At 39.0% G+C, this 27709-nt stretch overlaps 1 protein-coding gene across 1 annotated transcript in view; it reads right to left on the reverse strand.

Moving 5' to 3' along the window:
* LOC128868185 (ataxin-1-like) overlaps positions 1 to 27187 on the reverse strand; it is a 61841-nt gene extending 34654 nt beyond the window's left edge. Inside the window, exons 1-3 of the mRNA XM_054110000.1 lie at positions 27063 to 27187; positions 21483 to 22639; positions 18915 to 19043 (exon numbers count right to left, since the gene is read on the reverse strand). Coding sequence (XP_053965975.1) covers positions 18915 to 19043; positions 21483 to 22284 — 931 coding nt within the window. The 5' untranslated portion in view covers positions 22285 to 22639; positions 27063 to 27187. The remainder of the gene's footprint in view (positions 1 to 18914; positions 19044 to 21482; positions 22640 to 27062) is intronic.
* Between the last annotated feature and the right edge of the window lie 522 nt (positions 27188 to 27709).

Genomic DNA, 27709 nt, shown 5'->3' on the forward strand with positions numbered 1-27709 from the left:
AACAACGCTGCAACTGGGCGGTCGTCGGTCGATACGTGAGCGATCGTCTGATATGCTGGAGGCCATCGAATATTGCAAGGCAAATGTTCGTATGTATGTATGTATGTATGCTCGTTGATACTTGCCAGACATGCACATGCATTTATGGAGCTCATTCAGGACGCGTTTTATTGGGGGATTTCCAATGAATGTGAGTGAGTGACTCAGTCGTTACTTACTGTCGATTGCAAACATACAAATGTACTTATGCGTTGTGTATGTCCGTATATGTGCATGTATTAGGGGTGGCCATAACTGCAACTTTCGAGAGGCAAAAATATGCTTCGTCTCATATTCTCAAAATCAGTTTTTTTTGTTCGTTTTTTTTTTTGAACGTTTAAGACGCACTACGGTAGCAGACCTTATGGAGAGCGAATAGCCACCGATAAAATTCAGTACTTTAACTTAACACTTGAGCTGAAAAGTGCTGGGCCTAACACATAGATGACACTAGTTTTATTGCATTCACCTCCTCTTCAATTAATACTAATCTTAAAAAGACAGCTGTTAAAATTTAATGATATTATATTCGTTAGTGCGTGAGTTGTTGTGCTAAGAGTGATGCTGCTTTAGTTATTTTCAAAACAATGGATCAAGAAGAGTGGTGCGCGTTGATGGGTAAAAGTAGCGTTTAAGTGAAGCAAAGACTCGAAAACTGTTATGACGTCTCCGCTGTATCAGACCGATGATGCACAACGCATTGGACGCCCTAATGAGGCGATAACACCAGAAAACCTCACAAAAATCCACAAAATCGTTTTGAATGATCGAAAACTGAGGTTGCGTGAGTTAGCTGATATCGTAAAGATACCAAAAGATTGGGCATTTGACTATGAGGAAACTTTGTGCCGCATTTGTTCACTGTTTCGTTTCATCAAAACAACGCATCGAATTGTTCCCACATCCAACGTATTCACAAGATTTGGCTCCCAGGGACTACTGGTTGTTCGCAGACATAAAAGAATGCTCGCGGGTAAGAAGTTTCGCTCGAATAAAAAGATTATCGCTGAAACTGAGGTCCGTTTTGAGCCAAGAGATAAATCGTTCTACAAATGTGGCACTGAAATGCTAGAGCGGCGCTGGAAAGGTTGCGTTGTTCTTCATGGAAATTACGTTGATAAATAAGGCACATTTTGAACAAAAACCCCCTTTTTCTTTGTTGGGCCCGAGATTTTTCAGCCCATGTGTTAATAAATATCTTAAATTTTGTCTAATCATTTTATGCTATGTTCGCACGGTGCATAATTCGCTAAGTAATTACGGAATGCCTTTATTTCCACGGCGCATTCGTAAATCACTTTAGCACCTTCTTCTTCATGTTCTTAGCTTTTTTTTAAAGAAAGTTCAGAAAGAGGTATTGGCAGTACGTCTTGCAGAACGATTGAGTTCGATCTCAAAATAGGTTTAATAAGAAATACAATAACATTTAAAAAAACTATTCACAAGTTCACATAAGCGTTTCAAAAGATTCAATTTCTTCCGGCTTAAAATTCCAGAGGTTAGTGATCCCTTTACAGTATTTAGAAGGTTCAGTTGCTTCAAAAGCTGCAATTGCTGCTCATGGAGATGGGACAGTTTTTCTGAAGGCAATTTGCAATACCTCACTTCTCCTCGGCATAATAACTTTTTTTTAACAATTTCGTTCGCTGTGATAAATAACTGTTCTGGTTATTACTCAACTGTTTCTGGATCACTACTTTTCTTTGTTTTTTGTTCCGATAAATTTCCGAAGGCGACGTTTTGTATGTATTTCGCTAGGGAATTGAGATTGAATACTTCACAAAAGAGGTAACTTGCTCTCAAAATTTTGTATGATGAGTCATGTAATTCGAAGGATAATTTGAAGATAAGTGCGCGTAACGACTGAGGAAGCGAGATACGAATCGAAGAGCGAATTACGAGGGGTGCCTTTTATATGTCGGGATTAGAGAACAAAAACAAATTTTAATCATCGAAAATCCCTTTATTGTTTTTCAAAATATTCTCCATGAAGATCTATACACTTTTGCATGCCTTTGAACCAATGGTCGAAGCACTTTTGCCACTCTGAATGAGGTACCTCCAAAACATGCATTCTGAATACCGCAACCGCTTCTTCAGGTGTCGAAAAACGTTGACCTCTCAGTTTGTTTTTTACGTACGGGAATAAAAAGAAGTCATTCGGTGCCAAGTCAGGACTATCGGCGGATGACCCATTAATTCGATGTTTTGGGTGCTCAAAAATGCAGTTGTTTGAGCCGAAGTGTGAGAGCTCGCATTATCCTGGTGAAGAGTGATCCGTCTTTGGCGATTGGTTTTCCTAATTTCTTGGAAGACAACTTGCAAACAAATGGTTGTGTACCACTTAAAATTTACTGTTCTGCGTTGTTCTAGTGGTACGGTTGCGACATATCCAGTTTTTCCGAAAAAACAGTCGACCATTTGCTTGCAAGTGCTTCGTGCGCGAACAACTTTTGTTGGATTTGGCTCATCTTGAAACACCCATACAGTCGACTGCTGTTTACTTTCGGGCTCATACGCATAAATCCATGATTCATCACCTGTCACGATGTCATAGACGAGTTTCGAAGCCTCGCGATCGTATTTTTGGAGCATTTCCTTCGACCAATCGACACGAGCCTGTTTTTGAGCGATTGTCAAATTGTGTGGGATCCAACGCGAACAAATTTTTTTGACAGTCAAATGTTTATGCAATATTGAATGTATGCTGGTCCCACTAATGCCTAAGATTGTCTCAATCTCACGATAGGTCACATGACGATCTTGCAATATCAGTTCGCGCACAGCATCAAGGTTTTCGGAACAACAACTGATTTTGGACGACCTTCACGAAATTCGTCTTGGAGTGAACTACGACCACGATTGAATTCACCATACCATCGATAAACACTGGTCCTTGATGGAGCTTCATCGCCAAAAACTGAATTAAGTTCATCCATGCAATGTTGCTGAGTTAATCCACGTCGAAAGTTGTAAAAAATAATCGCACGAAAATGTTCACGATTTAATTCCATTTTTGGACCGAGATGAATCTTTTAAGTTACTGTAAACAACACAAATGGCGCTGATTTTAAAACGTTCTGAGTACGTAAAAGCCCAAAAATGTCAAACTTTGCGATACAGCTGTCAGTTGCCAGATTGCAACACTAGGGGTGCCAAATCGCGAAATGTAAAAGGCACCCCTCGTACGTCTAGTGGGAGCATACCATAAGCGTTTGCGGAGCCGTTGGAGCGCCAAAGAAACAATAGACTGGGTTTTTAATTCAGTTGGCAGTTGAAAAACAAAAAAAAACTGAATTGCAAGTTTGAGTTTCAGCCAAAAAATTTTTTTTAATTGAATGCTACTAGTGGATGTGCGGGACTGTATTACTAAAGGATTTTCCAATAACAGGTGATACAGCTGAATGTATTGCGCTATCCAGAGATGATTAACAATTTTTTATGGCCGGACTTGGATGGTATTGATCTGGATAACGTTCATTTTCAACAAGACGGCACTATGTGCCACACAAGCAACGAAACCATTGATCTTTTACGACAAAAGTTTCCGGACCGTGATATCTCTCAAAGAGGAGATCACAATTGGCCACCGAGATCTTGTGATTTAAAACCTTGTGACTATTTTCTTTGGGACCACAAGGTCTACACCAACAGCCCAGGATCGATTCAAGAGCTCAAAGATGGAATTCATGAGTCTATCTAGTACATAGGAAAGCCACTTTGCAATGCGGTTATGGAAAATTTTTCCTGTAAACGTGGTCGTGGTGGTCATTTGCCTGATGTTATTTTCCACTATTAACGGCATACCTTCATCTTTATAATGAAATAAAGATCCGATCATTTATATTACAAAATAGTATTTTTCTTTGAATATCAAAATAGCACCTTTTATTTAAAAATACTTTAGTATGGGGCGTGAACATCCACCAAAAATTAAAAAAAAAAACAGTACTCGCAAACTATTCCAAGCAAATATTTAGCTCTAGTATTTTTGTTAGCCTTTCTTAATGATATTATTTATATACCTACGTATTTACATACATATACGGATTTATGCACTTACATGTATGTACGCATGTGCATTGTTGCAAAGTGTCATTAATATTTATGACAATTAGTGATTTTAGCAAATGTCCGAAGCTGCAAATTCAAATTTTTCTCACACAACCAAATCAGCTACCACGAAACTGTTAATGAACTTAATTGCCATAAAATTGCATTTCGAACTCTTAAAGCAAAGTCAAGAAAACAAAAAACAACCTACTCTATTTAATGTTCATATCTCAGGGGCAACGATGCATGCCATATAATACTCGTAAGTAATTAGTCAGGAAATGACCCCAGCCATCAAAATGTTGTGGTAAAAAATATCAACAGTCCGATAAATGTACGCATTTATGCCTAAGTACAATACATATCTGTATGTATATGCATGTGAGAGTGTACGGACATGCAGATCGTGTGACCCCAATGAGCCGGAAACTGCCACAAAGCGCCAGCCAACCATTGCAGCAATGCAGAATTAGCGAACCGACAAATGCGACTTCATTTATTAATGTCATTTAATTAGCAGTTGTAAAGATTTGCGCAATTTTCAATTCCCATAAGTGAGAAATACATACGGATACGTATTTATGAACATCCATAGGTAAGTGTATGCACGAGGCGCGTAAGAAAAGTCGATGCAAAAATAAAAGCTACTTAATTATTTGAGGGAACCCTTTCTATTTTTCGACATAGTCTCCGTTTAGGCTTATTTACTTCGTCCATCGCTGCGCTGGTTTGTTGATCCCTTCCGAATAATGGGATTTGTCCAAGCCTGAAAAATAGCCACTCACTTCTGCAATCACCTCCTCGTTTGAATAAAATGTTTTTCCAGCCAGTAATTTCTTCAAATTGGGGGAACAAGCAGTAGTCCGAGAGATGCGAATGAACCAAGTTTGGAGAATAGGGGGATGAGAAAGGAGTTTCAACCCTATTTCCATTAATTTTGCGACCACAACTCCTGAGACCTGAGCTGGTACGTTGCCGTGATGAAAAAGGAAAATCACACGATTTCCTCGATTCTAAAACAAAGAAATATACTGATCAGGCTGAAACAGGGTGTGTATTCCAAGAGATACCACTAACAAAATATAACCTTGCTACGACCAGTAGTGTAATCTGTCGCTGACTTTGCACGTACTTTTCAAACAACCCTCGTATGTATGCAATGAGTATGAAGTGCCTATAGGTACGAAGTGTCTAATCTGTAGGGAAAACTACTCTAGCAACTACTCTGCAACTAGCAACGCAAATTTTATGGCTCAATAGTAGTTGGGTTAACATAGCTGCCCAAAGAGTGGGCACACTTGGACGAAGAAATCTAATTCATCTTTCGTGATAGACCAGTACTACTACTAAGAGGTGAATTTAAATTTATTAATTTTCTTTGTTTTATTTTGATAATAATTATAATGATTCTAATGCCAAAGGTACCAGACAGTTTACTGATTAATCCTTTATTCAGGCGCTATTCCACGCTTTTTTCTCAGACGAATCCAATACTTTCACCTATTGACCTACCAGAGTGTGAGTCATCTTCAAGGAATACTTGGAATCTTCCTCTCGCTATTGCATTCGATACAGAGCTCGGTTCATAAAGAGTATTGACTTTTTCCCCCACTTGGTCCTGGGTACTGAATAATACCTTTATTTTAGAACACCTTAACACAACTGGATTTACAAAACGCAAAACTCTGAAAGTACTTTTTTGGAGCTGAATCTCAACTTTACTTTGCAGTGTCGCATCATGAAATAAAATAGAAAACGATCGGCACATTTTACTTCAGCTGATATTTTGGTCATTGCTAAGCACTTCGCTACTCAAGTCTATATTGTAGTTTCTGATAAATAGTTTACTTTTTGGCGCACATAACACCTTGATCAATCAGTTTGTGAAACAACCGCCAAATGACGCTCTAAGCAAACTAATTTGATTAAACATTAACGTGAGAAGCACAAACTCAACACCCAAAAATCTACTCTGATTTGTTAGAAAATTGCGTATATTTTTTTTGTCCCCCTAACCAACTTTAAATCCGAAGAACTATGTAGGCTCACTGTTGGCTTAATCTCGATGTCGACTCTGCGTTTACTAATCCCCAAGTTGACTCTGTGTCCGAATATGGAGCTTATGTTGTGGATAACAAGGACACATTTCATTTCCTTCTGGGGAATATGTCACGGTTTCCCAAACGAGGTTCATGTGATTATTAAAATCTGGGAGTAAGTCGAGTGGTAAAGCGTTTTTCAGTAAGAGCGCTTCAACTTTTTTCTTGAATAAAACACAAACGGTTTGACTTTTTTAACTAATTTTTTTTTATTATCGAGTTTGAACATATACATTTAAGTATGAAATTCGATTTTTTTTGCATGACCACCGCGTGCACGTTTTACGAAGTCCAATCGTTGAACCCAATTTTCGACCACTCTTTTGCATAAATCGGCCGAAATTCCAGCAATTTCGCGTTCAATATTGACTCTGAGCTCACAAATCGTCGCCGGCTTGTTACTGTAGGCCAATGACTTCACATAACCCCAAAGAAAAGAGTCTAGAGACGTCAAATCACACGAGCGCGGCGGCCATTCGACCGGTCCATTTCTGGAAATAATGCGCTCATCGAACTTACTCTTCAACAAATCAATTGTAGCGTGTGCTGTGTGGCTTGTGGCCCCGTCCTGTTGAAACCACATGTCGTCTAAGTCCATACCATTCAATTGCGGCCAAAAATAATCGTTCATCATGTCGCGGTATCGATTTCCATTCACAGTAACGTGGCGATCGTTCTCGTCAACGAAAAAATATGGGCCAATTACGCCGGCGGTATGTAAACCGCACCAAACATTGATTTTTTGGGGATGCAACGGTGCCTCATGAATCTCGTGTGGATTGCTTTCTGCCCAGTAACGCATATTTTGCTTGTTGACAAAGCCATTGAGCCAAAAGTGAGCTTCATCACTGAAGATGATTTTTTTGGAAAAAATGCTCTTAAAGTAGCAGCAACAGAACGATTACACTGTGCGACAGTGAGTTTATACTTTTATGGAGACGTAGTACAACTTGTAGGTATAGTAAAACTAAGAAAAAAGGTATAGGACTAATTTCCAATACACCCCCAAAATCTCGTTTTATGGCCATAAAACCGTTTTTCAGTAGGTTGATGTGAAGAATCACTCCTAACTTCGCCAATTTCCATCCGATTTCGAATTTGTTTTTTTAGTTCGAAAGAACAAAAACAAGCCTTTTTGACAGTGTGTTGACAATTTTTCTGAAATGACAACTGACGAGACTGTACGCGGAAGTATTTGGAATTTTTTTATTTTTCCACTATTTTTTCAACTTTGACATAATTTTTACGATATTATCCGATATTGAAGATTTTTTTAGTACACTACTGTTATAGTAAATTTAATTTTTCGTCGAATGAGCTATATTTGACTGTAATTGAATTAAAATTAATAGAGTTGTGTGAGTTTTAAGATTTTTTTTTTTTTGTAATTCAAAGTAAAATACGGCCTCATGTGAACTCTTTGCGCAACTCCGTGCCGTCCTGTGTCTCCCAGTCGTTACTAAATGAAATATCTACTAATTTTCTAAGCTGATGAAGGGATGAGAGTCATATAAATTCTGGACTCTGAGGCCACACTGTCCGAAGGTTAGATGTCACATTTCCAGATACTACTATGTTACGTGACAACCAGGTCCAATTTGTTTGCTAGCAAAATTCAACCTTAAGATTAGAATTTTCTGGAAAAACTATTTATTCGAATATTTGCTACAAAAAATTTTTTTTTTTAATTCTAATTCACTAAGGGCGAAGATATTGGAAATCTAACCTATGTTTTTTAAGCTAAAAAATCGAAATTTTAAAATATCTCGATAAAAAGTTCCATTCTTATAATATGCGGTTATCACACAAGGTGGCGCAAAATAAGCACCCTATCGGACGATTTATGAACTAGGCTGCTGAGACAGCAGAGAGACAAGCCCTATTAAAGGTCAAGATAAAGGTTTCCATCACTCAAAACTATTTTTTTTTATATTTATTAAAAAAGTTTCTCAAAATCACAATCGGATGATTAATTTTTATTCAGAGGAAAATCCAAATGCTGATGCTATTTTTTTTTTTCAGATAGTGTAATTTACCCTACAGGCCATTGCAATATGGCTTATTTACCGAATATAATTTTTCGTTTTCAAAACAGTTTCTAACTTCTTGAAAAAAAAAATGCATCTGCCTGCTAAACTCGTAATTCGCAACAATCAAAAACAGGCTTTCAGCTAGAAAATTGACACTTTTTGGTATTGCCTTAACCCAATAAATACTCTTTGGAAAGTGTCACAGACATAAAAGAAAGGGTCGCCCGCCGCTCACATGGATTAACCGTGCATATGAAGGATTTTTTGCGCTTTCGGGAACGAAGGACGCGGGCACGAAACCGAGACAATTGGAGGCATATGCTGCAGCAAGCGAAGACCCGACCAGCGCTGACCAGCCAACACTGATGGTGAAGGTAATGCCTTGTAAAGATCATCAGCTACTTTTTGGAAAATGAAAAACAAAGCAAACTACTAATGGTTTCGAATTCGCCAATATCACACCAGAGCGGTACTATATCCATGCACTGAACTTTCCTGCAGGGCGCGATCAAAAATACAAGTGAGGGTACTTAAATCCTGACCAACTCAACACAGAAGGTTACATTCTCTTTGCGCGCTCTGTTGCAGAAAATTAATTAAACACATTTATTTTATTCATTTTATTTCTCGCTAACTGTTAAATGCATTTCATGCAAGGATAGAAATTAAAAAAAATATTTGTCCGCCATTTGGCCTTTTCAATATTTGAAATAATTATTAATAAAAAATAAAAACAAAAGAGGTACTCATATTCAAATCTCTGCAGTGCCAACTAACTGTTGTTGGCAATCGCTGCTACTGGGTGTTTGTTAGCTGTCAGTATTTATGCAACTTTCACAAAAGTGCTAACCCACAGTCTCTGGCCGTTTGACCATTCGCTTGACAGTTTAGTGATTGTATGTCTAGCACTTCATCAGCGGCGATGGTGACGGCAAACACCGCAACAACAGCAGGTACAACAACAGGGCGGCAATCACCAGTGATCGGGTCGATCGTTGTTACGCTAACATAATGAATTCGCAATTAAGTTGGTTTAGCTTCGTGGAGGTCTCCTAACGTGGCGACGATGGTAAGGCACTGGGTGCAAATGGCAAAAGTGGCATAGCAAAAACAATTCGCAGCGGTAACAAACACAGTAATCAAAACGTTGAAGGGAGACTTGTATGCTGTGGACTTGTATGGATGAAATAGGTGCGAGGCTGTAAATTAGACAAATTAATTTAGAGAATTCAAATTCTGATTTTGTTTGAGATTTATAAAAGAGTCTTCGCAAGAGCATGAGCCCACTAGCAAGTTTGAACTCACACCATAAACAGTTTTTTCCTGTTTTCGACGGCAAAGAGTATTAGGGAAAAAGGATTTTAGTTCTCGCGAAATTTCAAAGAATTTTTTGATTTTTATTGTCCAATAAGAAAAGTAGAATAAATCGACCCAGACTTGGTTCCCGCCTTTTGGCGCTATTAAGAATCAATTGTGTGGATTTTGAAGTAAGAATAGGTTGCGAAAAGGGCACAGAAAAATAAGAACATACAAATATTTGTACTCAAATACGCCTGCGTTCATATCTTTGGTTCTCTTAGACTCCTGTGATGCATTTAATATCAGTTTAATACCAGAAACTCCAGTTTAATACAAATATCACTTACTAATTTGATATTTTCGTCGTAAATTTTGGTAGTTTTTAGCATAAAATTACAAATAACGTTTTCACTTACGAGATTTATTTGTTATTTTGTCAGTGAGTTGAAAAGTTCATTTCGTCCTAAAGTTGGAATTAAATCGAGCATATTTTAGTGAGATGATTATTACAAATTTCGGCATGTCTTATCGAGACAGGAGTGCATTGATCAACTTATTTGTATTTTTTCTACTACCACTGCCACTGTGAAGCGCTGGTAGAACGAGTTCCAACGTGGCCTTCAATTCTTGCAAGGCCGTCCAAACACGATTGTTGTGACAGACACAACCGTTGCTGTGCGTCAATTGATGACGCAAAATCGTCATGTTACATATCGCGAGGTAAAGGCATCCTTGGGCATTAGTGGGACCAGCATACATTCATTATTGCATTAACATTAGGCCATCAAGAAGATGATCTCGTTGGATACAGCATAATTTGACAATTGCCCAAAAAAGAACTCGAACTCGTGTCGATTGGTATTAAGAAATGTTGTGGAAATTCTGCTGCTGTCTATGACATGGTTACAGATTGCGAATCTCGGCTCTATGTATAATATGTGAACCGTGCCTGTTTTTTCGGAAAATCTGGTAATTTCGTAACTGTGCCAGTAGAAAAATCTAAAACAGTCAATTCTAAGTGGTATACAACCATTTTTTTTACAAAAGTTTTCGAAGAATAAGGGAAAACCAACTGCCGAAAACGAATCATCCTTTACCAAAACCATGCGAGCTCTCACGAATCCACTCACAAAAGAGAGTTTTTGAGTACTCAAAAGATCAAACTAATGTGTCGTTCGCCTTAAAGCCCCAATTTGGCACTTAACGAACATCAAAAATAAAATATGTAAAAGCTCAATGTTTTTCAGCGACTGAAGAAGCTGCTGGAGCTTTTAAGCTGGTCGTATACACTTCTGAGCTCGAAGTATCCAATTCTGAACTCGAGGTGTCTACTTCTGAGTGGCAAAAGTGCTTCGAGAATTAGTTCAAGCGAATGCGGAAGGTCATTGGCTTGGTCTAACCAACAAATTTCGGGTTATAGTAGAACAATCAGCTGAGTGGCGCTTCCCGCTCTACATGTTGTTCGTAGACTTTAAAAAGGCGTTCGACAGTATCAAACGAGACGCAATATGGCTGGCTGCCCAGATAATCCGCCTCATCAAAGCTCGCTGCGAGAACTTTGAACTGGCAGTGCTTCACAAAGGCGATATCAGCGATTCATTCACGACCAACGCAGGCGTAAGGCAAGGTTGTCCCCTGTCGCCTGTCACCCTTTCTCTTCGCCATCGTCCTTGATGACGTCATGAGCCAACTGACCCTGCACAAAAGAGGCATCGTATGGAGTTTCACCAGACATCTTAAGGATCTTGACTTCGCCGATGACATCTGCCTCTTCTCTCACAAAATCTCTGACATGCAAGCGAAGGTGGAGAAACTAGTCCCGCTGGCATGCACAGTCGGACTGGAGGTTAACATCCTTTGTCTTGGCTATGAGAGTTAACCAATAACGCAAAGCAGATATTGGTTGACGGGTGCCCGGTGGAATTCGTCGAAAGCTTCTGCTACGTCGGCTGCATCATCACGGCAGATGGTGGAGCAGATGAAGATGTCAACTACAGGCTAAACAAAATAAGGGCGGCATTCGGGTCAAGGCATACAGTATGGGGGAGTTCGAAAATCTCCAGGCGCACTAAACTACGAAAATTCGGTTCATGCATGAAGTCCGTATTGTTCTACGGAAGCGGAACATGGCTGGTCTCTAACACCGTCACACAGAGGCTACAATCCTTCATCAACAAATGCCTCCGTATTATCGGCAGAATATTCTGGCCAAACACCATCAGTAATGACGCACTGTGGAGATTAACGAACGAGGAACCCATCCTATGGCAAATCAAAGGCAGAAAATGGCAATGGATAGGTCACACATTGAGAAAACCACCAGATAGCATCACGAGAATGGCATTGGACTGGAATCCGCAAGGAAGCAGAGGTCGCGGTGGACCAAAAAACACTTGGAGAAGGTCGAAGCTGCGCAAACTAGTAGATGCCGACATCTCCTGGGATGGAGTATGGGTCTTGTCCCGTGAGGAATGAACAAGAAACAAAATTTTACACAGTTATCTATAAAAAAATGATCGTAATATTTATTGAGTTAGCCTGCGTCGCTTTTCGTTTTGCTGTACGCGAAGCAAACTCATCAAAGAGCCTGTGTGTGACCAGTAGCCGATGGAAAAGTTTTGTATGACTTGTTCAACAGCGTCAATGTTCAAGTTCCGTTGTTGTTGTTCGATACGGTGTTCGTTATGTACCACTGAGCATTCCCTATTGTCCGAATGATTTTAAACTGGGTCCTTTGTAATGTCTACAAGTTGTCGAGATGAAACCGAGATAGAGGGACCGAATGATTGACAGCTCCAAAAAGCAACAGTATTTAAATATATCAAAGTTGATACCCGCTGATGCGATAAATTTTTTTAAGCTACTCGTATAATAACAGCAGCAGCAGCAAATCCGCTGCTCTAACTATCAAACGTATTTGTTGAGTTGTTAAAGTTTTAATGTTTTCATTAAATGACACCCTTTTTCTCTCTTTTTGCAAATATGCATGCGCGATGATCGTCAGCGTAGCTATTTTTGTTGTTCTACCCTGGTGTCACTCAATTGCTTAACAATAAAATCAACACCACGAATAGTAACAACAACAGCAACAGCTACAACAAGTACGGTAATAAATTCGCAATAGCAAACAAATCGAAAGACTTAGCACACAAACACACAATGCAAGCAATAAACTGCGCCGGCGACCCACCAATCAAGCATAACGACAACAAACAGCTAAACACCAAGCAAACTAACAATTTTCCAACCCAACTTGGCCACCGACTTATACTCGACGGTGTACCACATACATTCACACATACACAGCAGCACCCAAACGTATAGCTGATCAATCGGGCAGCGCAAGCGATCCAGCTAGCAAGCGAGTAACCACCAATCACCTTAATTAAACACTACCAACCTTACCATTAGCGTTGATGGCTAGCCACTGCAGCTGTAGCAACAACAACAAGAAGGTAACAGCGCTAAGAATAACATGCAATGAAATGAAATTTCAGCGCGGTGGTCTACATGTCAACAATTTCCGTTCATTGAGGTGCAAAAAGGTTGTTGTGGCATTCAGGGAAAAATCTGTGTTTTTTTGGTTTTTTTTCAAACTTTTTTTTCGCTTATAGGCTATTTTTTTATTGTTGTTTTTTATTTGCACTTTTCCAGCTATTGCTCTATGCATTCCACGATCGCTGCTAATCACCGTGGCAAATCCTGTAGCAGCAATGTCAAGTGTGAAGCAGCAAAACAAACACAACAACTTTAAATTGTTATTGATGCCTCGGCTGGGTTGAAGCAGATCACCCAAGACGTTCTGACAATTGCCATCTGCGTCAATGAGATGAAGTTCATTGTGAAATACTTTAATTGCACTGCAATGCCTGCCATTTATGCATTATTATTGGATGCGTTAGAAAAAATGTGCATACTTACATCGATAGAGAAAAACTTCAATAACTGGAATTAAGTGCAGTGGCACTTGCGTTTAGAGAGCAATATTCGCACAATTTTGGTGCAACAACTTGAATGCCTCCAATTCAAAATTCTGAATAACACGAATAGAATCTTGACGCAAACTTCTATAAGTCAATCTATTTAGGGGGAATCCCAAATGATATACCTGTTTTTCCTTTCTTTCAGCGAAGCTGTTATTGTTATACTTCCCGTATTTGCAAAGGAACAAAAATTCCAGATGTACAAAACTATAATAAGACCGGTTCTGACCTACGGCTGTGAAACATGGGTCCTTAAAGTTAATGACGTGAATTTACTGATGCGATTTGAAAGAAAAATTCTTGAAAGAATATTCAGCCCTATACGATTAGAGGACGGTACATACCGTATACGGTATAACCACGAGCTCAGTGTTTTAATCGTGGGAGGAAATGTAATGCGGTTTATAAAGCCCCAAAGATTACGGTGGTTTGGACACGTTTTAAGAATGAGCAGCGAAGGAACGACCAAAAAAGTATTTGAAGCAAACCCTGAAGGAGCAATAAGGAGAGGCCGGCCAAGGAGACGATGGTTGCATGACGTAGAAGACGATACACGAAAGATGAAAATCTCACAACATAGAGCGAAATCGGAATGTCGAGAAGAATGGAGGCGCATTGTAGGCAATGGGTGGACTATTGCAATGCCCGGCCTGTAATGACAAGATGATTTGCAACGCGAATCCTTCTCTTCTTTTTGAGGTTTCTTCTTTGTGTAACGATTATTAACAGTCCAAAAAGCAGGTTTAAACAGACGCCGACACTATAGAGCACTAACTCAGCAGATTCGGAGTGGAGCGAAATGGATTCGGCTGCCGCAGCAGAATGGGTTGGTGTATGACTATCACTTGAAAATGTCCAAGCTCGCATCTATGAAACATCGAATTATAGAAAAAAATATTTTTTTTTTGGTCTCCGCTCGGCTGGCAATGGCAAACCTCCGAGTGTATTTCTGCCGTATTTTTGCGACAGACTTTTTATGTAAAGGGTCTTTTTTTAAGAGCTTGAGAACTTTAGATCATAAGTAAGAAAAGTTCTCGACCGATTTATGATGTGCTTCTTGCTGTTGCCTAAAAATGGAAGCACCTGCAGGTTCAAGTCGACTTTGAGTGGCAAATGGTTATACGCAGCTTTTTCATGTCACAAATACACTCGGAGGTGTGCCGAGGATGGTTCGTTTTTTGGAAAAATCCCTTTTGTCATTTGATGCCCCACATAGGTCACAGGTCACTTAGGTATTCCAGTTAATATTGGAATTTCTCAGGTCCGCATCTATAATACGTCTTCAAGAGGCCTTTCTTATACCCCTGCTTCTTGTGCCTTGCGGATTCCAAGAAACCACATCCTTGCAGACTTCGCCGGCATCTTTGCGCAGTGAATAGCCTATCCAACTAAGCAGTCTGCGTTTGATGGCTAGCTCGAAGGAGAGTTCGTTGGTCGATTTTAAGAAGTCAGTATTGAGATTTTGCGCAGACAGAAATTGACAAAAGTTTCCAGTTTCCGAATCAGCACAGATGTTAGCGCCCAGTACTCGCAACCATTTAGCAGCATGGATTTTACACTTAAAAGGCGTAAAAGTGCCTGGTCGAATGACATTTCTGCGCACTGCTGGACGATTGCTTTCGATGTGACAGGATTGAAATGCTTTTGAACGATTTATTAGCTGTGATATGTAGGAAGTGGGGCAAGTGGCAGAGGTTGCCACACGTCAAGCTAATGAAAACCAAAAAAAATGGAAAAAAATGTATGCGTGCAATTGCATTGGGTGGTATGGACGCGTGGCATGGCAATGTGGCGGCAAGTAGAGTCGCATTATGAAATCCTAATGCGCTGACGCCTTATTTTGGGTGACAAAAATGCGCGAGCGTGCCAAGTCGCTCTCAGCCAACCGCTGACCACTGGCGGCCGGCTGCCGCGATACAATTATTAATTTACCTTTCAGTTTTTGGCGCTTGCCATGATAAATGTTCACACTTGAGTTGTTGCAATTATTAATTAATCGTTGCATTTTGTGCATTTAATCTGGCTGCTTTTGACGTACGTACGTACGTGGCATGCACCGCGCTAACAACGTTGCCAGCAATACAATCATCGTCATTTTGCATTAAATTGTATGTTCACAAGAAAATGGAACCGAACTAATACAAAATGAACGCTCCGTAACAGACCGTCTCTCTTTTTGTATGCCCTCTGCGATCTGTACCGAGTATGCATGCATGTATGTGTAAAAACATACACATGTACATTAGGGTGTCCCAGGCTACAAGGGGGAATTTCTTTTTTCGGATTTTCAATACGCATACCCTTTATTTTTTTTCCATTTGACTCTAAAAACTTAAATATAAAATATTATTGAGATCGGATGTCATTAACCCGTGCCGACTTGATGTCAAACTTTAAGTTTAAAAGTTAGTATGAAAGCTATAGGATCACAATAGAGAAAAGTTTAATTGAATTTTTAGATTAATTAAATAAATAAAAATAAAACACATATTTCGTATTTATTTTCTTTTTATTATAAAAGGACATCAACCATCGAATTTTCTTTTCAAAGTTTGCTTTTTACAGTCGGGATATACCTGTCTGTGTTCTTGTACGCAACGTAATAAAAATTGTTTTTGCTCCTCTTGAACAGTGATCAAACCATGGAAGTCTTGCATTAACTTAACCGCTCTTTCTGCCGTATCATTAACTGCTTTCAGTCCTAGCAGCTTCTTTTTGCCTGTAGAAAAGAATCATCATTTGACCACGAAGAGGGGCACTTGTTCAGAAAACTGTCGTCAATCTGGAGTCGATTAAACAAGAACTTGCTTTTGACAGAGACGAAGTCATCAATGCTTCTCTCTGAAATTAAAACAGATAGATCAGTTATCAATTATACCTATTAGCAAACTTAGTCATAGAACAAAATCAAAGCTTAATTAACGTACCAAAAAGTGGGTCACAGAGTTCTTCTTTGGATGCAATGTAACGTTTATTGTGGGCTGTTGGGTTTTCTCTAGTTAAGTTAGCAATCATTTTTACTTTAGTTTCTAGATCGACATCATCATCAAATAAAGCCAGAATAGATACTTCATCTGTCAAATACCACAAATGCTGGCAAAACTTCTGCAAAGCTGCTTTTGAAATACTTTTGTCTATTGTTTCGTAATTTTTCATGGCCTTCAAAAAACACAAATCCTGATACGGCGCCTTTACTGCTAAAATACATTGGAGCCAGGGTTTTACGTAGGATGTCACGATAAACAGACATACGTCCAACAGAGCTGCCTTATCCTTGTTTGAAATTCTGAATTGAGAGCTAAGTAACGATATTTTTAATGAATAAATGGCTCTCGCCATCCATCGATCCTGGTGCATAGCACCTGGAGGCCGAATCTTATATTTCTTCTCTGAATCTCCGCCAAGAAATATAATTGAAAGCTCAATTAATTCGCGATAGTCATCTCTAACGATTCCTTTGGTTAATTCAATTTTGTAGAATTCTAGCAGCTTGTCAATTTCCGAAACATTATACAAGATATCTTTTCTGTACAGCTTTGTTTTTTCCCGGGATCGATATTTTTCCAGTTTTCTCGGAATTTCTTGAATAATGGGATGTCTGGGCTTGTAGTTACTTGACTTATTTTCGCTTCAAACACGCCTTTAAGTACTAATTCGTAAACGTGACGACGGCAACCCAGTTTTTGTTCGAGAAGCACACATGCTCCATTTATGCGGCCTGTGTTAGAAGCAGTAGTATCACAACAGAGAATCTGCGCTTTGTCTTCAAGGTTCCAGTTCGTAATAGCATCCCAAACTGCGTCTGCCTGTTCCCTTCCTGTCGAGCTATCCAATTTAGGAACAGCAATAATTTGTTCTTTATTATCGTACGTAATAACTACCGGTAGGCGTTCTTCTTTACTTTTACGTGAATCTACAGCTGGCAACAGTTTCCCGTCCCAGTGGACAGTTACCGTGTCCGGGACCTTGTTTTGAAAATCAATTTTTATAGCTTCAGCCCGTTCTTTTCGCATTTCCGTACGAACTCTATGGATAGAGGACTTGCTTATAGGGAATTCATCCGCATTGTGCCCCAGAGCCTCAATAGTAGCTTCAGTTATAAAGACAGAATCCCTCACACTTAACTGACACCTGTCCAATGCGGCAAATAACTTGGGAGTTATGATATTCTTCCGCATAGAAGTTTTATCGGGCTGAGAGGAGGCTTCTCTTGCGCTGGGCCTATTTTCTTCTAATTCTATTATTTCAGGATCAGAAGATGACTTTTCTAGTGGTGGTACGCAAGTTGATGTTGATGGTGCTCTTTTTTTGTTAGTTTTTTGTCCACTCCGGCTAAACGACCGGGCCGACCTGGTTCTCTTCGGCGCTGCAAGGAGATCTTATCTTCATTTATTTTAATCGATTGAAGAGCATTGGCATGTGCGATGTCAAACAAATTGTTTAAGTTTGAAACAAACTCCTGTCGACGCTATTCAAACACTTCTTGAGTTTTTTTCGCATTTTTTTGCAATTCTCTCCAAACTTGGTATAGGTTAACTAGTTTCTTAACACAGTTAGATATTGATCTGGTCGGTATACGTGCCTTTTCCCAATAAATAATACACTCACGAATTGTGAGATTTGCACTTTCATTGACACTTAAGTTCACTTCACGAATATTATAGAACAAAACTGCCAGTACTTGCCCGTTAGAGGGAAGTTTAGAACCGGTAATTTGATGTTTTACGTCCCCTATTAAAAATGTCTCCTTTTTGGAACTTCGTAACTCCACTGACATGTTGACTACACGAAAAACCCGCGATTACTAATAAAACAAACAAGTAATTACATGCAATCAATCCGACAGTTCGCGCGCGCCGTACTATACAAGTACTGTTAGGTTTCCGCGCAACTCGGCAAGGGTGCCGTGATTCTAAATAGACGAAACTTTTTTGTTTAGATGTTTTGAGACCATTCAAACAAAATAAGAGGGTATGCGTTAAAAAAAAAACACTTTAATTTTTTTGGGACACCCTAATGTACATCGGCCTCGCTAGAACCGGCTTATGAAATTTATTTCATATTTGGTGACATTTTTTATCGCAGCTTCCCCACTCGCCAGCCTCAAATCTTAATTGACTTATTTATTTAGTTTTTTACATAAGTAAATAGTGCATGTAAGTGCATGCATGCGCATGTGTGTATGCACATGTAAATATGTATGTAGGTACGTTTGTCAGAACGCTCACTTGATTGGCGTCTAGACGGCGCTCTTGTCGTAGACATGCATTTCCATATCCATCTATCAGTTTATTATTTTAATCAGTTTTGCAATGGGCCGACGCGTGTCTCTTTCTATTACTAATGCAGCAGAAACTATTGCCGGCAGTGCCAATTAAAATGAAAATAAAATAAAAAAATTGTTTTCTTGCACTCACCTGAGCCATTGCTGCCGAACCAGAGGGCAACGAGGTCCTCACTGGGCGACGAATGGTAATGATTGCCGTACAAATATGGACTGGGATAATCGAGGAGCATGCGACGGGAAGATGGAGACTCCGCTGTAATAAGTTAAGGAAAATATTCAGATCAACATGAAATGTTATATGTGTGCAATATTGTACTTAAAAACAGGTGGAATAGTCCTTCCTATGTATTCGAATAGGTTTGAGAAATAAAGGGGTTTTGATATTCAAAGAAAAATTCAATTTTTTGATGTTTATTTCATTATAAAGAGGAAGGTATGCCGTTAATAGTGGAAAATAACATCAGGCAAATGACCACCACGACCACGTTTACAGGAAAATATACTTTTCTTGAAATTTTCCATAACCGAATTGCAATGTGGCTGCCCTATGTCCTCGATAGCCTCACAAATTTCATCTTTGAGGTCTTGAATCGACCCTGGGCTGTTGATGTAGAACTTCTCTTTCACGTGGCCACAAAGAAAAAAGTCACAAGGTGTTAAATCACAAGATTTCGGTGGCCAATTGTGATCACCTCTTCAAGAGATAACACGGTCCGGAAACTTTTCCCGTAAAAGATCAACGGTTTTGGTGCTTGTATGGCACGTAGCTCCCTCTTGTTGAAAATAAACGTTGTCCAGATCAATTGCCCGTTGTCCGTCCAATTCCGACCATAAAATATCGTTAATCATCTCTCGATAGCGCAATCATTTCACCTGTAACTTCTGTTATTGGAAAATCCTTTATATGTACCTGCGATTAGACCAAAGTTTGAGCAAAACAATATTTTCATTCAACATCCCTAATAACTTATTTTTATCAGACTTACAAATGTCTTCAACTACTTTCTGCATAGAATTTTAGGCAATTGCCATATTTTCTAGAACTTGTAACAGTTGTTACACGAGAGTTCTATTTTAACAGCGCGCAACACTACGCGTGATGAGCTGTAATTCGATACTTCCATCGAAAAGTTTGCTGTTTTTTAAAATAATGCGTCAAAAGTTTCGTGCGTTAACTTATTGCGATTTTCCACATGGATTACCGAGACAGGAGTGCCTTGAACAACTTCCACGTTCGGCTTTGAAGCATCACACTTAGCCACGGTGAAATGCTGGTACAAAGAGTTTCAACGTGGCCGTCGGCCCGTTGAGGCTGAGTTTCATGAAGGCCGTCCACAGATGGTTGTGGTGCCAGAAACCTTCGACGTGGTGCAACAATTGATAACGCAAGATCATCATGCGACATATCGAAAGGTAGAGGGGTCTTTGAGCATTAGTGTCACTAGCCTACATTCAATATTGCAGGGCTCGCGTCGAATGGTGTAAAGAAATGTTGAAGAAAATCTGCGCCCGTAACATCGTAACAGGTGACGAATCTTGGATTTGGTCATATAAACTGGAAATAAAATAGCAATCGACTGCATGGATGTCCCAAGACGAGCTTAATCCAACAAAAGTTGGTCGCAGAAAAAGCGTCTCAAGCTAACGGTCGGAAAGTTTTTCGGAAAATCGAGACATGTCGCAGTTGGGAACCCAACAGAAACTTAAAGCGTGGTACACAACCATTTTTTACCAGAAGTTTTCGGAGAATTAAGATAAACCAACGACGAAATTATCTTGCCGGAAATTTATTTGCAATCAAAATGTTTTTACGTTGCCTATGTAGCATGTGGCATCATTTTGTGGAAACCATATCTTGTTAATATAATATCCATGCAATAAAAAATAATAACAAAAAAAAAAGGTTTTGTCAAATATAGCGATCGAGGATGTGGCAACAAAATGGTGCGGAAGCGCTAGTTGGATTCTGGAAGAATCACCACTTAAACCAAACAAATATCGCGTTTATGCGATCCGTTGATTGCAGACGCATTTCGTGCTGAGTTTTTGAAGAAAACTTACACTATCAGATCGGAAGGTCAACGGAACGGCCAGAGCGGCTGACTTGCACCGAGCCAGTCGACTAAAATTTTCTGTTTTCATAGTCGGTCATATGTTACCGGAACGAACAATCGTACATGTATAGTGAACGTTTATGTTGCTACAACAAAAACAACTAACATTTTTCAAACAAAATTGTTTAATTCCGAGCTCTATTTGGCCGTACCGACGTACCGAAAATATGCACAATTCTAGAAATTATATTTTCACCGATCCACCATTTTTATAGTGGAAGTGATTTATTTTTGCGCCGTTCTCGTAAGTTATAGAACTTAATAATTAATTTTCGTAAACTGTAGATTCTCTATCTAACAACTGTCGAAAGAGACGTCATCGACCTGTGACTGCTGTCAAAATCAAACACTGCTGAAAGAAACGCGATCTTGGAATGCCCTGTATTTATATTGACATTTTTTGCCTAAATAAATCGGCTTTTTTCACCACTTTCAGCCACTAAACTTTCGCGAAATTAAGTAAAGAATCTATAGTTGCAATTTATCAATAGTCGAAGTTGCAGAACTGCAATATCACCAATTCAATGTAGAATAGAGGAGAGCAAAAATAAAATACTAAATCACAAAATACAACTCACCTTGCACTTGAGCAGCGTATTCTGAGGCCTTTTGCAAATTCAAACGTGGTCGTGGTTTTGGCAAACTCTGTTGTGGACTCGGCGTGGCAGTTGTGTTGTTTGTGTTGCTGCCAATAGCTGTTGCTGCTAATGCTTGTTGACTAGCTGACGCTGATGAGTCCAACAACAATTGCTGTACTTGTAAAATGTCAACGTATTCGTCTAATTCCGTCGACTGAGTTGAGCTGGATCGCTGCGAGCCATTCGCCAAAGATGCGCTTCCGGAGTTGACAGACACCAATGAAGTGCCGGCGGACGTTGGTACCGTTGACGGGTGCGGATAATGCGGATGCAAGTAAGTGGCCGCACCCGTATTAGGTGTATAGAAGCCGAATTGTGGGCCAGTCTGCACCGAAATCGGTGGCGGTGGTGGCGGCGGGAATTGCAAAGGACTACGTCCTAAGTTTAGCAACGGTGTCGTGGGTGTATTTAACGAGTCTACTTGTTGTTGTTGGTGTTGCTGTTGCAATTGTTGTGCGTGTTGTTGAAGCTCTAGCTGTTGCTGTTGCTGTTGTTGCAGATGATGGTGTTGTGATGTACAAGACGTTGCGTTTGCGGCGATACTCAGGCTGGGTGACAGCTGAAGTGCTGAACTAACACTGGGCACTACTAGACCATTTGTGGTGGCCAATGCACTACTGGCTGGTGCTGATGCTGACGCCGAGGGGACGGCAGTGACGGCAGCGGTTGCGGCTGTTGGAGGTACTGTTGCTGTGGCTGCGGCGTGGTGGTGTTCACTCTCACGACGCATTGCTAACAACATTTTTACGCGTAAAATAAAATACAAACGAGCGCGACAAGAAAATACAATAAGAAGGAAAACACAAATAAAACGGAAATAGAACTGAAAATAAAACGACTAAAGTGATCGCTGGTTTGCACTCCATTTGAGGGTTTCACTGACACAAGGCATATGAAATTTTCATGTTTGAGATATAATTGCAGTTATATATTTTATTTAATTGACTCACTCACGTTCTGTTTCAATAATTTTTTTCTTACAAATTTTGTTTTTTTTTTATTTTCGTTTGTTTTTACACTAAATCACAAAATCAGTCTTTGAGAGGACGTAACTGGTTGCAGCACTGAATGTTACTTCGAAAAAGTGATTTCAATTGCTGAAAATAAAGAGGGAGGTTAGAGGTTATTTTAAGAATTTTTCGGGGCATCAAATAAAGGAATCTAATTTGAATTAATTAAACGTAGATATACATTTTTAGCGCTTGCTCAAAAATGTACCTTAGCAATAAGACTCACGTGAAGAAACTTTAAATATATTCATGAGTAGAAAAATTGTAAATGGCAATAATTTACATTCGATTATATTTTACGCCTTAGGAGACATTTATTTAAAAATTCATGAGGACAAAAATGACAATAAATTAAACTATGTTATTTTTAATGATATTTCCGGGAAATTTTGTTGGTGTTTTCAATATGAAAATATCAGTTTTACAGTTTTGATTGAGAGGGAAGTGAAAAACTCAAATCAACTAATGCTGTTTTGATTCTATAGACCTCCCACCCCATCTGCATCATTCACAGATTATGTTAAACAAGCGATATTAAAACAGAAATGTAAGGTTGATACCGCGAACTTCCACTGTTAATAGTCGTACACCACAGCGCTGCTGAATATTTTAACATAGACGTGCTAACAGTTACTGCCATTTCGTAGTTTACAGAACAGAACGAACAGATTTGCTCAGTGTAATTTTCAAACTGATATGTTAAAACAAGAGCGTACATAAGACAGCCGAACATAGCTAAGATACGAATAGGACACGAACCATGAGAGTTGTCGATGTGGGATCAGCTAAACATGTTAACATCGATGATAAAATTGAATATTGTATATTAAGGAAGCCATCGTGAGAAAAAAAGTTTTATATTAGAATCCTTAAGCTTTCGTCTTAGAGCTATACGTCTTAACAGAAATGTTTCTATATATGTCTCTTGTTCATAATAATCCGTGTGACTTCTGCAGTAATCGCTTCTGGGGGTCTACTCACTCTGTAATGAAATGCGTATAGTAATCGCGATACGAAGGGAAATTGAAGAATTAGAAAAATTACAAAACCATCTGTAATACAATTGTCCGTATTCGAACAAAATGTTGACAATGTTGTTAAGTTTCTTTCAAACTCTATTTCTACAAAATGTATACATTAAATATGATATTGGTCATAAAAAATACTAAATTTCCTTTTGCATTTCAGTAACCATTTGCATAGCATTAAAGAGTAGACTCCCAGGCATTGATGCCTGTAATGCTAATGTTATGTCTAAACGCTAACAGAACTGCTCTTATGCCGATATTCAAATCAAATTTACTCTTTTTCATTTAAAAAGGTCAATGAAAACAGCCTATTTCACTTCAAATATTTTCATAAAATTTATTAATTTAATATAAAATTAAATAACAAATAAAAATTTATTATAAATTAATTATAAAATAAACAAATTTAATTAAAAAGATACAGCAGTAATAAGCCACAATTAGCGTTTTACTACATAGTGGCCAGTGGAGAGTTTGATGGTAAACCACGGAAGCCTCAACATACTTATACAGTCTAAGCCGGCTATACAGTAATACCTAGGGATTATGATTTACTCGTGCATGACCTTCAGAGAGCACGCGGTGAAAGTCAGCACGAAAGGCGCCGTAGTTACAAATGCTCTAACACAGTTGCTGCCGAAAATGCAGGTGCTCAACGCAACGCAAGGAGGAGGCTATCATGACAGATCCCATCCTGTTAAAGGCCGTTCCCATTTGGCCTCAGGTCCCAAAATAACACCTATAAGAGGTCAGGAAGGTTTATAGGGTGAACGCTTTGCGAGTAGATAGCCAAGTGAGACAAATTTAAGTGGCAGTATACGCGATTGCAAAGATTGCTGGGATCTTACATTCAAGTTGGCCAAGCAAGTGTTGCGTACCCTACGCCAGCAGGATGAAAAAAGGTGAGCAATAGAGCTGTTTCAGTAGCGGCAGCTAGAGCCAAATAATATCGACGCCCTGGGCCGAATCTGATCACAATCGAGCTTTCCGACAGGTGCTGAATTCAACATTAAACAGTGTTCAAGAGGAGGTCGACTTAGATGTACGGACGAAAATTACAGACGCTTGAGTTAACGACTCAGGACCCCTATCATACGCAGCCAAGACGGTAATGCACATGACATTATCGCACCCTTTCAAACATCCTTCTATTTCATAACGAAAGTATTGGAGACTATCAGCGGCGCACTATAAAATCCATACGTCATTTTTTATTATATTAATTTATAAAACTTGTATAATTGGATAAGAATATGAGAACCTATTGACGTGAGTATTGATAACAAAATTTTAATTTATATAAAAACGTTTTTTCCAAAAAAATACACATCAGTTGGTAGAAGAGTTTAAACGTAAAAGGTTTCAAATTTTTCAAAGCTCCAGTGAGAACAAAAAAGCCTTTCAAAATTGTGCAAAAAAATCCGAAAAGTATTATTGCAAAACAAATTTTTGATCAAGTCGACCTCTCCGATTTGAAATGAATTGACCCTTACATGATGTAGTTTCAATGCTTGAGTCCTCTTTTCCTCCTAGCCACAGTAGGTAATAAGTAAGCCGGTACAACTGCTCTTTACACTGACCGATCCAAGATGGATTGCAAGGTATATTCGGAAGATCTCGAGACATCCAAGTATTTTCACTTGGGGTATTGGAATAATATTTTTCAAGCCGAAGTTCTCAGGGTAAGGGAAGCTCGCAGGATAATTAGAAACCATCCACAACAACTATCGGAAGTATGTATTCTTTTCAGATAGTCAAGCAGCCATCTTAGCTTTAAAGCCACCTATAATCTATTTAGCGCGCAAAATAGGCATCACTCTCATCTGGGTACCTGTTCATAGGAACATGAGAAAGCTGGCAAGACAGGGACCATTCCATAACGAATCCAAAGCGGTAGAAATAGGTTGTCCCCAAGGTGTGCGCAAAAGTGAGATCTTCTCGCGGTTCGAGCAGCGGATCGTTGACAAATAGCTAAACAAGCGTGACCCAATTTCAACAAATCCTGAACTGCCGAGTTGTTAAGAAAGCTGCGAGCAGACATATTCAGAATTACGTTAACAATAACCGGCCTCTGGTCTTTGGAAGACTTAGTTAGGAAGATGGGGAGTCCGTACAACGATAGATGCAGAAGCTGCAATCAAAAGTAATCTGAAGAAGCCGTCTTTCACTATCTACCCAAGTCAGGGTGCTCTACGATATGCATGTGGGGGGAATCCTCGGTGATCAGCTTTAAAAAAAAAATTCAGAAAAGAAAATATACGACTTAAGCAAATTCATAGTCAAATCAAGATGTGTCGACTTAAATAAAGAAGTGGATTATCAAAATGGTTCCCTGGGTGCTATCTGGGTATGTGTCACTCAAGCAACACCTCTACCACCACCAAGCATCACAAGACTTATGAAGACCTCAGCATTTTTATATTTAGGTCGAAAACTATATTGAATCCGCGAGACTCTTTGTAAACTTACAATTTCAATGACTTACAAAATTAGGGAAACGCTAGGGACAGCTATTAAGTGTTTGTTTTTAAGTAAAGGAAAAAATGTTAATGTTCGCCTTGAAATCCAAAGGAGAATCTCTCTTGCCAAAGAGGGCTACTTTGAACTAAGTAGGCAATTGAGTAGTAAAGTCCTCTCACGACGAAACTAACTCCTTATAGGTCTCTCAGCATACCCGTCCTATTGTAAGGCGCAGAAGCTTGAACGATAACATCATCGAATGAGGCGTCGCTTGGAGTGTTTGAGCGAAAGATTCGGCGGAAGATTTTTGGAATTTTGCACAATGGCGATGCTGGTAATCGCAGGCGATAGAACAATGAGCTGCATGAGTATTAAAGCTACATAGACATAGCTCATGCGTCCGAATTGATGCGAACGCTCCGGTTTTGAAAGTATTCCATGCGGTACTAGCAGGTGGTAGCAGATGAAGAGAAGGACTTGTTTCCACTTGGTGTGTCCAATTGAAAGAAAGAAACGACTGGCACGCTTTGTTAAGATCGACAAAAATCGCTTAAGCGGTTATTGCGCCAATCAATAAGGTGAAGGAAAAGTTTAAGCATTTTCCACTTGCTGCCACACATCTCTCCTTGTAACCAGTGCTAAGCGCTTGTTCTGACTTTATATCTAACGTCTAGTTTTGCTGAAGGCCTACCAACTTTTTTTTTACCTACATTTTGTAACGCTTTGTAAAACTGTAAAATAACTATTTTTGAAGCATAAAGCGCAAACTGATCTGGTCCTATTCCTTCAAGAAACATCTACACGCATCAAAGTTATTGAGGAAGGTCAAGGTTCAACCTGGACCGTCACGTGAACGAGGATGATAAAAGGCATCTAGCAGAAAATGCTCAGAACTTTTTATTTCACTTAATACATATAAACGTGCAAATATAATAATAAAAACATTTTACTCAAACAAGCAGTTCTCGCGCGCCACGAGTTCATTTGAAAATTACATAGTTTTTAAGATCACAAGTACCTACCAATTTGTCTTCGCTTGCGAGTATAGAATCACTGTATTTGTCTTTTAAGAGTGGATTTGCTATACGATTTTAGTACAGGGTCATAATTTTTATACTTCTTTTTAATATGTGTATAATTTTTTATCAAATTACAATTAAATATTTTCCCGAATATATTTTCGGAACATATTTTGCTCATAGAAGTTTAGGAGACTACGAAATATGCACAAAGACACTTTGACACAACAATAACACATCAAATTGATTTTATTTATGATTTTCCTTTTTTTTTAATTTTTTTACATATCGCTTTAAAATGCAAAACTCTTCCTTCAGTTATGTTCTATGTTCAAAAAATTGGCTATTAAAAATGTATTTAATTCACATAAAATTTGAATATTTCTATCTTAATTCTCCCATTTTGAGATTTTCCGGCGGCAAATGAGTGCTAATAATTCACACTTTATAGCCGACGGCCGGTTGGGCACTTTTTTACGTTTTCGTTGCATTCGGTCATGGAAAATTTCTCACGGCTAAAATCTTAATTTAAGAAAAGACAACTTTTTTTTAGCTACATATGAAGTGCCCTAAATATTGCACTGAATGTTTTAATTGTTTAACATATTTTCGAATTGAAGCTCGACCACTAAAGCCCACTGCGATTATAA

This window comes from Anastrepha ludens, chromosome 2 (assembly GCF_028408465.1).
Source record: "Anastrepha ludens isolate Willacy chromosome 2, idAnaLude1.1, whole genome shotgun sequence".
Classification (NCBI taxonomy): domain Eukaryota; kingdom Metazoa; phylum Arthropoda; class Insecta; order Diptera; family Tephritidae; genus Anastrepha; species Anastrepha ludens.